Source organism: Anabrus simplex, chromosome 12 (genome assembly GCF_040414725.1).
Source record: "Anabrus simplex isolate iqAnaSimp1 chromosome 12, ASM4041472v1, whole genome shotgun sequence".
NCBI classification, from domain to species: domain Eukaryota; kingdom Metazoa; phylum Arthropoda; class Insecta; order Orthoptera; family Tettigoniidae; genus Anabrus; species Anabrus simplex.
Window position 1 is genome coordinate 63,614,248 of NC_090276.1, and position 12,329 is coordinate 63,626,576.

The 12,329-nt window shown below is 38.6% G+C and overlaps 1 protein-coding gene across 1 annotated transcript in view; it reads right to left on the minus strand.

Moving 5' to 3' along the window:
- Positions 1 to 12,329, minus strand: part of RhoGAP15B (RhoGAP_ARAP and RA_ARAPs domain-containing protein RhoGAP15B) — a 53,159-nt gene that overhangs the window by 15,614 nt on the left and 25,216 nt on the right. Inside the window, exons 8-9 of the mRNA XM_067156186.2 lie at positions 5,443 to 5,679; positions 227 to 466 (exon numbers count right to left, since the gene is read on the minus strand). Coding sequence (XP_067012287.2) covers positions 227 to 466; positions 5,443 to 5,679 — 477 coding nt within the window. The remainder of the gene's footprint in view (positions 1 to 226; positions 467 to 5,442; positions 5,680 to 12,329) is intronic.

Genomic DNA, 12,329 nt, shown 5'->3' on the forward strand with positions numbered 1-12,329 from the left:
TTAAAGAAGGTTCCATAGAAACAATAATTCTTATAGCAATCCACTGATTATTGAAAGAAGGAGGGCAGAGGGATTTTACAGAATGAACATGTGCCATTCATCATTTAGGACGGGCAAGAGGCATCAAGATAAACAATAACACACAATTGCTAGCAATCTGTAAGTCAACAATCAAGGCAATGCAGAAAATGCAGTATAAAACCACACAGAATGTTTAAGAACTTACCAAGGGAAGAACTTCTCTGTAAAGGTTGTTCCTCTTGAGGACTAAGGCATTATCTTTGCGGTCGGCATCGTCCCAGTAACCCCAGCGGAGAACAGTTTCCAGTACTTTCTCTGTGTAATGAAGCATACGCACAAGAGAACCACCGCATATCACTTCCTCCAGCCCCAACTCATGTGCTGCATACTTGGTCTTATTGGCCAACTCCGTACACACTTCTCCGGCAGACTTATGGGGGCCAATCTGTCAGAATGTAAACAAAACTTTGAGAAACTAATGACACTCACTGAGAAATTTCTAAATACCAAGAGAGTAATTTACTGAAAAGAAAAAAGCAGATAATTTTCAAGAGTTAAAACTAGGATATCTTTGTATCTTGGCAGCTAATGAATAAAAACAATTCTATTTTATCACAACGTACAGAAAATAGGAGCATAGAACAAGCACAATGACCAGTCAGCAACAAAGAGAAGACACCAGGGTAGGAGAGGTGATGATTTACTACAATTTCTAAGAACGATCGTGTATGCCAAAAGCCTGGACTCAATTCAAAGCCTTTCTGCAGTGTTCATATGGAGGGAGGGCATATGACACTGTTGATGGTGATTCGTCCATCGAATGGGGACGTTAAGATTTGAGCAGACCCTTGGTGCTATATGACAGGAGTAGGCTACGTGCTGACACCGGGTATCACCCTCTCCCTACCCTCATTATCATCATCCCACATCCAGACGTGCAGGTCGCCCATGACTATCAAATAAGAACTGCACCAGGCGAGCCGGACATGTCCTCGGACACTGTCAGCCCTAAAAGTCGTACGATAAATATACATAAACGAGGGTTGGAACTTTAATAGTGGCAACTTTTTAATTACAATTGATACAAAAGTGGTACATGTAACAAAGTAGTCACCAGCATTGTGTACAACCCATTGCCAGTGATGTGGAAGTCATAGGATACCCATAGAAGCACCTATTGTGTTGATAGTTCGAATGAAGTGGTCTACTGCCTAACAAATCCCTGGAACAGTTCTGAAGAGAATGCCACAAAGTCAAGTCAATGTCACAAGGGCTTGAGTCTAGAGAGTATGTCGGATGGTACAGCAATTCCCAGCTCCAACGACCGAACAATCAGCCACAGCTTGCCCTGTATGCGGCCGAGCATTGTAGGGTTATGCAGAAAGTACCACCCCGTCTTTCTCAAAGCTGGTTGCAGGTTGTGTTCCAAAAATAAACAGTAATAATGCGCACTGACGGTCTGCTGTGGAGGAATGTAATGCGTTAGGATAACACCATCACAGTCATACACAAGAATAACCATAACTTTCACACTGCTGGGGTTCTGACAAACTTTCAATCTTCATGGTGACCTTTTTATTTCTTCCCTTTTTTTTTTTAATATACAAGTTTCTTTACGTCGCACCGACACAGATAGAGATAGGTCTTGTGGCAACGATGGGACAGGAAAGGGCTAGGAGTGGCAAGGAAGCAGCTGTGGCATTAATTAAGGTACAGCTCCAGCATTTGCCTGGTATGAAAATGGGAAACCACAGAAAACCCTCTTCACAGCTGTCGACAGTGGAGTTGGACCCCACTACCTCCCGAATACTGGATACCGGCCGCACTTCAGCGACTGCAACTATCGAGCTCCGTGTGGTGACCCGTAATGACACGATTTGTTCAACTAGCGTTTCTGTTGTGGCTTGTACGATTTGGGCTATGTCTCATCCAACATAATGATGAAGCGTAAAAAAACCTCTCTTTCGCGCTCCAAGTGGTTACGAGCAGCGTCGTATCGCACACCATTATTTCTGCATTTCTGTCAAATCACGCGGAACCTAAATTTTTCTCATGCCCAGGAGTTTCTTCAGAATGTGAAGCACAGTCGTATGCGCTAATCCGGTGTCTCGGGCCGGCTCACGAATCGTATGGCGTTGATCGGAGTCCAGTAACATGACAAGAGCAAGCACTATTTCTTCACTGACACTAGGACAACCTGGCCAACGCATGTCTGCTACATTTTGGCGTACATTGTTGAAGGCTTTTACCCTCCATGCCACTGTTCTGTAAGGCAATACAGATTCCCTGCAAGCCTCTCGAAGACCTCGATGACACTGTCGTGCTGTGCAACCTCTGGCACATTCAATCTTTATCCATCTCAGTTGTTCCTGTTATGAAAACATTGTGACCACACTACCTTAAATCGCCAGCTAACATGAGGCTCTGTTCCTCTGTTCGCATACGTGTGATGATGGAAGGGAGAGTCCATGTGCTCTGAGGTAAGGTAGGTATGTAAATAACGTGTCCTATCAGCGACATTATTAGGTTCGGTTGTATGGGGTCTCTACAGTTTTGCCACTATTGAAGTTCCAACCTTTGCATATATTACGGCATATGCAGCTGAGAACTTGTAGGAGATTACGATTGAGGGATGTGGTAAAGAACAGTTGAAGCCAACAGGAAATTCATTTAACAAGCTTATATTTTGTTCTGTTCTCTTCCTATCACTGTCCGGTACGTAAATTGAGAAATCACTTTCACAGCAAATAGTAAAATTAATGGAGAGGACAACAGAAAGAAAAATAAGAACGACAGTGCCCAGCAACGACAGCCAATTTGCACATGAGTAGCACCTCTGCAAAGGTGCAAGATTCATCTATTTATTTACTTAATTGCTGGTTTACAACAGGGTGGTAGACCCCAAATACAGTAAACCTACAAATCTTTAAAGTACTTATTAAATTAAATTGATACAAGTCTTCGAACTTAATAACTAAATTATTAATTCAACTACACTGATAAAAGTCTTATATGTTAATAACTAAAAATACAATTCTTAATAACTAAATTATTCAATTACATTGATAAAAGTCTTGGATTTTAATAACTAAGAATCAACTTCTCAATAAATAAATTATTCAGTACCTACAATAACTTTCTAGCAGCTTTCAGTGGGATGTTAATTCTTAGTTTTGTGGCAGTGTAGCTGTACAACGTTTTTTGATTATGGATATTGACATGTCGAAGTCCAAGTTATTGTCTATGCTAACAGCTTCATTATAGTTGTTACATAACCTGTAGAGTGGTGAATGGTTGTGGGCGGTCGTCAGAGGTCTTTCAGTTCTAGTGCTGCATTCTCTTGAATGCAAGCGAGGCACGTGAAAATTCAATAACAACAGTCAATATATATCATCTATTTTATTATAATCCCGGGAATAGAACCAGCTTTTTGATATCTATTTTATTGTTTAATAATTTATGCAGGCACTTGGCATCATTCCGACACTGGTTAGTAAATTTTTGTAGGGCACCATAAATGGGTACAAGCCATGTGTTTGGTGATATAGGAATCATTCAAAACATTTTTGCACTCTTTCGATTGACATAATATATTTATCGAACCCTGGATTCCATAGAACGCTAGCATATTAAAATTTAGTTTGTACAAAGGCATTATAGAGTGCTATGATGGAATTCGTTCACTCATGCCTTAAGACTTACAAACCTAATGAAATCATGCATGCACTGAAGACAATTCCATAAAATAGGATTCTGAAAAAGTGGAACCAAAAGATCAATAATATGAGAACAGCAATCCTTCGGAGAAGTCCCCTTAAAATTTATGTTATGGAAAACAGTACTTATGTAATTAGGCTATGTAATTTGGAAATACCACATCCTGTATGTACAATAGTTTTTTTTTTTTTTTTTCCAATTTAACCCATTTGATGCCAGGCTGCGCCAAGAATGCCAAGACAATTTTTTGATAATGCAAATACTAAGGTAAATCCACGTTCTTTTTTTCCATAGCACAAAGATAAATAAAGAACATGTGAGTGTAACTGTAACCCCAATAGAGTTTCATTTTAATCATTTAAAAGTATAAATTTTTTATTATTTTTTGAAAAACTTAAATCTCATTATTTGACCTAATTTTTACATTTATAGTGTATTTTATCATGTGACGCAAAGATTAGACATTACAAGGCAACGGTGAGAAATGCTGTATTATATGCTGCTGAGACAATAGCACTAGGAAGAAATGGTGCGGAACAACTAGAGAAAGAGGAGAGAAAAATATTGAGGAAAATACTAGGCCCTAAGAGAGGAGGTGAGAGATGGATGAGGAGACCCAGGGAAGAACTATACCGGAACATGAGGATAATCTCAGAAGAAATCAGACTGAAAAGAGCAAGGTTTGCGGGACATGTAATCAGGATGAATATGGATAGAATGACGAAAAGAGTATGGGAAACAACAGCGAGGACACGAGGAAAGACAGGAACCAAGTGGGTAGTTGAACTCCGGAAAGATTGGTCAGAATTGGGGATCAAGGTGGAAGAAAAGGATAATTGGAGAAGCAAGTACATACCGACTAATATGCCAGAGATCAATGATAGGGATGGATACAGGAAAAGGATTTGAGAGTCACCAGTGGAGTAGACAAGAGAAGAGGATACTGAATATCTCGGAAGAAGAGAAAGGATGAAGAGGTTCTGGGAGGAGAAGAAGAAAATGCAATCCATGAAGGAGCTGTCCGTATTCCTACAGAGGCCGTAACGCAAGAAGAAGAAGAAGAAGAAGAAGTCTTTTATCATGTGTATGATACCTTTGTGAGAATATTCAGCTCATTTTGAATTTTTTAAAACTAAAGATGAGAGTACTTTTTGAGAATGACTTTTTACTAAATTTTGCACATGCAGGTTAAATACACAACCTCTTCCTTACTTTGAACAGCTGTCAGCTGATAAATTATTCTCTAATGCATCACCTAATTACAAGATACTGAAATTATTCTGTATTGATAGTTTTCACTTTACAATGAAGTTGATAAAACGTAAGGTTGTAGAGAGGTTGAGGACCTCTAAGTCGGAAAGCACAGTAGTCACACTAAAAACGAGGACGAAAATCACAAAATAAGACTTGAGGAATAGTCTGTCTTCAATCGAGTCACATGCTCGAGAAGTCTAGAAGGCAACAAAAGTATACAAACATACAGTATTTACTAGGACGCAGGTGCTAACCGTTGTGTGTGTGACTCGGAAGTGAAAAACGTCAATAAAATCCAAATTTATTAATTGAATTACCTCTCAAACGGCCTGACCTTCTTAGTTTAGAGGTCCCGCTTGGATTTTTAGCAGCAGCTCGCATGGCCGACACTATAAGACTTAAACAGCCATGTGCCTGTTAAAATTCAATAGCTAAGGAATAATGTCTCACCGTAATGTTGACACAATTGCCACTGTCTCTGCTCTCAAGGTACACCCAGACGTGCAGCTCTCCAGATGGTTTGTTCTGAGGAGTGTTGTTACTGGCATGGTAGCGTTCCAGCACTTCCTGCATTCGCTTCTCTCTGTTTCTCTCCTCAGCATCCACTTCAAACAGTTGCGGGTGGAGAAGAATTAGGTCTGCTACAGTTGCTGTCTCCAACTTGGATTGCTCGTAAGACTCAGAGGCCTAGTCCAACAAAAGAAACAGTAACAGGTTCATACCTGGAATCTAACAGGCTTACTAATAAAAAATCCTTATACAGTTGTTTAATACCTGTATAGATATACAATGAATAAACCTCGTATAAGCGTTGCATATTTTTCTTACTAATAAACGTGGTATATGCATTGTATTACTATACTGCATGTATACAGTTGTTCCAAGCCGTAGGAATCTCTTCACATGCAATTTCTTCACGTTCACCGTCTTTACGATCGCTTTTGCTGGTTATCTAGGAGCAAAACCTATCAAGCAGCTACGTGGTAGCATGAATAGAATAGAATAGAATAGAATAGAATAGAATAGAATAGAATAGAATGCTCAAAATAAACAAGAAGAGAACAATAATACACACATTTCAGCAGTATATTATTGTTACTAGTAATAATTATGTCACTGATAATTATACAAACCACATTCGGCGTTCATGTCCACAGTGCTGTGACAACTCAAAGTTTGCAAGATATAAAGCCATCTCTAGAATCTTTTATAAAGTAATTTCAGTCTGTGGTAATGACAATCCAAGCATATTTTTTCGTAAATACATATATTTCATTTTAAAACTTTCATCATCTAGGAGAAATGGGCCACTCCATCTCCTGAAGCATTTTATTTTACAAACATGTCCAGCCTCCATAACCTCTAAATGTTCTATGCCTTCTGTGGAGATCATCTACATTATTTTCCATTCTTTCAATGTGTACTTAATGGATAAGTCAGATATTTTAACATGATTATATAACTGCAGACAGTAATACCACTAAAATAAACTGATCGGATGTTGTTTCTTTTTTTCGTCACTCGCTGCTACACAATACTTATACAAGGGTCCTGGTCTGCATAAGCCATTCAGTGAATATCTATAACAGATGTATACACAGGAAGCTTATACATGGTTTATTGGTAACAAATTGCACACAAACGGTGTATAAACCTAGGATAAAAGTTATACACCATTTATTAGTAAGATTACAAAAGTAAAACCAAAGTAAATCTGATACATGAACATGGATAACACAATATTAACCCGATGATTGCTGCGCCCGCCTATAGACGGTGCATGAGAACTTTAATTTTTTTTTTTTGAGTTTCCCAATTCAGTTTCCCGGTTCACTCTCGAGTGCCAATTCTATCTCTGGCATGTTCTGCCATCTGTTGGGCATTATGCAGAACTAATTGATCATAGCTTATAGCTTCGGGAAGTAACTTACAGAGCTTTTTGTAGACATCTGTGGCGTTCGTCTGTGATGTAAACAAGCATGGTGGACCAACAAGCTAGTTGCTCTTGCAGCGATGATATTTCAGATCAAAGAATCTTTCAGTTATTAATCAGAGCGGAAAGTGATGATGAAGCCGGTGATTTTAATGAATTGTTAAGCGATTTTGAAAGTGAGAGTGATACACAGAGTGATGAAAATATTGTAAGGGAGAAAGAAACAGAGCCTGCTCCTAAACGAAAGAAGAAAAACAAGTTGAGTTCAAAAGCTATTTCATCACTATTTTTGTGGCAGACGGATAACTTTTCTCCACCAGACTTTCAAGTAACTGTAACGCACTCTGGGAGCCAACTAGTGTTTGATGATAACCCCAAAATCATTGATTTTTTTTTTTTTTTTTTTTTTTTTTTTTTTTTTTTTTTTTTTTTTTTTTTTTTAAACTTTCGTGCCATTGGAGTTGGTGAAGCTGGTTGTTGATGAAACAAATCAGTGTTACAAACAACTGGTGGAAAACACTGAGCTCCTTGCTATTTGCTTTACGTCGCACCGACATAGATAGGCCTTATGGTGACGATGGGATAGGGAAGGCCTAGGAAGTGGAAGGAAGCGGCGGTGGCCTTAATTGAGGTACAGCCCCGGTATTTGCCTGGTGTGAAAATGGGAAACCATGGAAAACCATCTTCAGGGCTGCCAACAGTGGGGCTCAAACCCACTATCTCCCGATTACTGGATACTGGCCACACTTAGGCGACTGCAGCTATCGAGCTCGGTAACACTGAGCTCTGACCACAGTCCAGATACAGAGAGTATTTAAAAATTTCAACGTATATATTTGTAAGGAGTTACATGTAATAGTTGCCTGCAGATTTTAGGAAATAATTTTATTTTGGGCTCTTTACTTTGTATAAAGATGATGTACACATTGGCACAAAAACTGTAATTTTGTTTTCTCTCAAAATAATATTGAACATCCAGTAAGTGTAGGATTTTGCATTTAGATTTATAAAGAACCAACATTTATAAACATTCTAAGCTGATCACCCCACTGGTAAGTTAAAAATTGAGGCTTCTACAAATTTCTTACATATGAATGAAAAAACTCAGCAATGAGGTACTAAACAATCAACTGGTAACTTAGCACTTAAAAGGTTAATGGACACAGAAAAATGTTTCTAAGCAAATGACCACAGCAAGGTCATAAAATATCTTCTTATTCTTCTTCTTCTTCTTCTTCTTCCAGGCTTTAATCCCAATTTATTGATGTCAGCATTTGATATGAATCTGACTCAGTTTCACGGCCAGATGTTCTTCCTGATGCCAACTCTATATACTGCTACTATTTGCTGCTATGTGTTTCTATAGTGGTCAGTAGTGTAGTGTGTTGTGCAAACCAATGAACCAAAGAACAGGATGCTAAATAAGAAATGAAACCATACACGACAGAGATGGAAGATAAACATTTTTAAAAATCTCCAGAATGTCACAATATTCATTCTTCCAAAACTGTTTCACGTACAAACTTAGAATTTGACATGGAGGTTGGTCTTCCTTGTCCTAGACTTTATCTAAGAGATATTTTAAAACATTCTACACCTCTAATACCGTTCCACATACGAATCAAAAATTCAGAGATTGATCGCTTCTGCGTCCTAGATGTTAAATAACATATGGTTTTAAAACATTCCAATTCTATGGGATTACCATCACATCCAAAAATAAATAATCATTCTTCCAAAACCGTTTGTCGAACAAACTGAGGGTGTATTTTACGGGCTCAGTCGACAGTGAACTTCCCAAAATGTTAAACATTCAATTATAACTTTCAGTATAAAACCATAGCGAAGCAAGGGAATCTTGCTAGTGAGATCATAAGACAACAGGGGAAAAATTCCATTAAGAAGTGCTACAACCTACCAGGAGTTGATTCATAAAAGTAAATCATGCCACCCCTTTTATTGCTTCCTTCCCCGATGAACTATACTGCCTGTAATCTATCACAGTGTAGTAACTAACTTTTTGTAACCATTTTAAATTTCATGCAGATCCTAGAGGGTGGGAGCACACTGCTTTGTGGAAGCAAAGGTAGACAGCTATCGAGAGGTCAACATCTGCAATAGATATTATCTCCAGCTGCAAAATTTTTACCTCCCAAAAGACTGACAACTTTTTTGTAACCTGTTTTATATAAGTGCTTTTTTTCTTTTTCTTCTGTGGGTCTTAATGGCCTGTAAAGAGCAATAAATGATGATGAATAACGTAGCTTAAAACAAACACCAAGGTAGATGAATTGCGAACCAGTTAGCATCATTCCATTTTTTTCTTTTTTTTTTTTTTGGCCAGTGGACGTTGTACCAACAAATTGACGTAACGTGATATGGTTGGACGAATCACGATTTCAAATGCACCATGCCGATGGGAGGCACCATGTATGGCGCAGACCACATGAAGCGATGGATCCCGCCTGCCTCGAAGGTTCACAATTAAGTATTTATTTATTTTCCACCTAGTCGATACAGTGATTGCTTAAGGCAATTTTAAAGGTCAAAAGTGGTACATGTTTTGTATATAATCAACATCTTCAGCCACATAACACTGTTTAGATGAAAAATATATAAAATTGACAAAGTAATGCTTTAGAGGAAGTGTCCTTAAAATTAACATAAGATTGACAAGATTAAAACAAACAAATAACTCAAGAGAAAATATATAAATTATTTCTACAATAGAAAGCAGTCCAGGGAGCTGTTGTCTCTGTTATGGTCTGGGGTGCATTTTCCTGGTATGGAATGGGCCCCCTAGTTGTTCTGGAAGAGACTTTGAACGGTACGCGGTATGTTGAGCTGCTCAGAGACCAACTCCACCCATTTTTGGCCTTCCAGCGCCCAGACGGTTCTGCGGTGTTTCGGGATGATAACGTCCCGCCACATCGCTCCCACGTCGCCAGGGAATGGTTCCAGGAACATGCAGCGGAGGTACAACGACTGCCATGGCCACCCAGGAGCCCCGATATGAACCCTGCCGAGCATATCTGGGATTGATGGTTATGAATTTCATGTTTTTGGTCCGTATTGAACAATATATAAGTAATAATAATAATAACTTAAATGTTTCCACCTTTTCAATACAATATATTCACAAATTTACAAAATTATACGGTACTAGTTTCGACCCATCTAGGGGTCATCATCAGCCGTATTGAAGCAAAGATCTCTCATTACTCATATCTGGGATGTCCTGGAACGCAGGCTATGTGCCATGGACCCTGCACCCACGAACAGGCCAGCATTGGCGGCCGCTTTGCAAACGATTTGGTGTCAGCTGCGTCCAGAGGACTACCAGGGACTTGTCAACTCACTTCCACGGCGTCTCACTGCGGTTTGCAGGGCCAGAAGTGGCCCCACACTCTATTAGGTGACTATCCCATGACATTTGCTAAGTCAGTGTACATTCTTGAGGACCATGACCATGCCCATGTTATTTGAATAATGCAAACACTGCACAACAACAAATACCAGGAATTATACACCATTCCTCCTGTCTCTTATAGGCAAATTAATCACCTTGTTAAGGCACTTCCAACCACCATGAAAGGTTATTGTCAGCAGATGATTCCCATTACAGGAACACCTATGCCTTGAATGGCAAGAAAGGCAAATTAGATGTGGTTATACGGTGTATGGGATTTAAATTCTGTTCAATTTGCTAGGGAGTCGCAGAACTCATAGGTGATAATGACCATATACAACTGTTGAAAGTGCTCTGACAAGGTCATTCGTATAGCATTAAAAGGCAGTAGTGAATTTGTATAAATCCTAATAATGGATATCAACATTAAATATATTAAAGCAAATCAAATTCAGCAAAATACTAGACAGACAGACTTAGTTACTGAAAACAATTAAATCAAACACATATCAAACCACACTAACATAACACAACCATAAAGTACAACTAAAGCATTACTAACACAGAAATTAACATACACTATTGAATCTTATACTGAGCCATGAATCACATAACTCTTCACATGGCATTTTCGGCATTCTGTATTAACCTACCAGGTGAAAAAAACCCTCTGTTGTGGGATCTACAGCGGAGTTTTAATTAATTTTGTTGGGTAAACACCAAATGAACCACTAGATACATTTATATGCCAAAGTTGTACAACATGGAGAGCCGAACAGACTTTCTCTCCCCTGAAAAAATGTGACTACCTCCGCTGGGTTTGAAAAGGGGATGTAGAGATAAAGAGGCTGACACTCTACTATTGATCTACAGGGGAGTTACCTTTTATCTAACTTCCTACCTTTAATTAATAGAATCAGGCATACAGTACGAACAGTACTAACAATACCTCCACAGGTAGGAGATGCCTTCAAGTCAGTAAGTCTCATCCCTCTTCATGGCAGCATTAGTCCTGTATTCTTTATATTCTTGCACCTGTATAAATTTCCTTTTCCTTTGTCCCTTTCCCTTATGTTTATCTGGCTCTCTCCTTTTTGTAGATTTTCCACATCAATACTGATGATGACCTCTCAGGAATGACACCCTCAGTGCAAGAAAATAATGCAAATGGAAAAAACATGAACTTTAGAATAATGCAGCATTAATTTCTGTGCTGTTCAATATCACTCTTCCATCCACAGGACACAGAAAACTCAGCATTACAAATCATGCAAGAAAAATCAGAATCAGTCCATGTTTACTCTGTGAATGTGTACCCACAATAGAAACAAAGTATTTATTGATTTATACATAATTACCTAGAGTTAAATTTTAATTAAATTCCTTATAAAGACGCTTACGTTTCTTGCAATGCTGCAATAAACATACACTTGCATTTCAAGACCTTGAAACTTTTATCACATAAGCGCTGCTATACAACAGACTCCCTACTGTCACTGCTGAGAGAACAAACCAAAACCATGGCAAAGGGAGGGAAACAAATGCAAGCAATGGTGGCGCCATGTTGGTCATTTCTTGTACGTACAATGACCATCGACAGAAATAACCGACAATATAAACAATTACCTTAACACAGACGGATATGAGTGTGTATGATAATTTATACTTTTATCTTACTTTATTTTACATTTTATGGCCTTCATTGGACCACTTTAGTCAATTATACAATGGGTTTTTTCGATTTTTCCTCAGCCCAGTACTTCTCCATTCTCTCGGATCTTGATTTTCTCTCCTCGTCTGAAATCACTCTTCCCATGGTTTGTCTGTTGATCTTGGTCTGTAGTCTGGTGTCTATGTTTGGACAACGGGTTGAAAAACAGTAATATCCTGTTCAAATTAGGATGTCTGGCCATGTTACCTTATAATAACAACGAATCAAAATGGCCTTATCAATCTGTGTAGAATTTCCTTTTAACAAGAAAATATGTATTAACT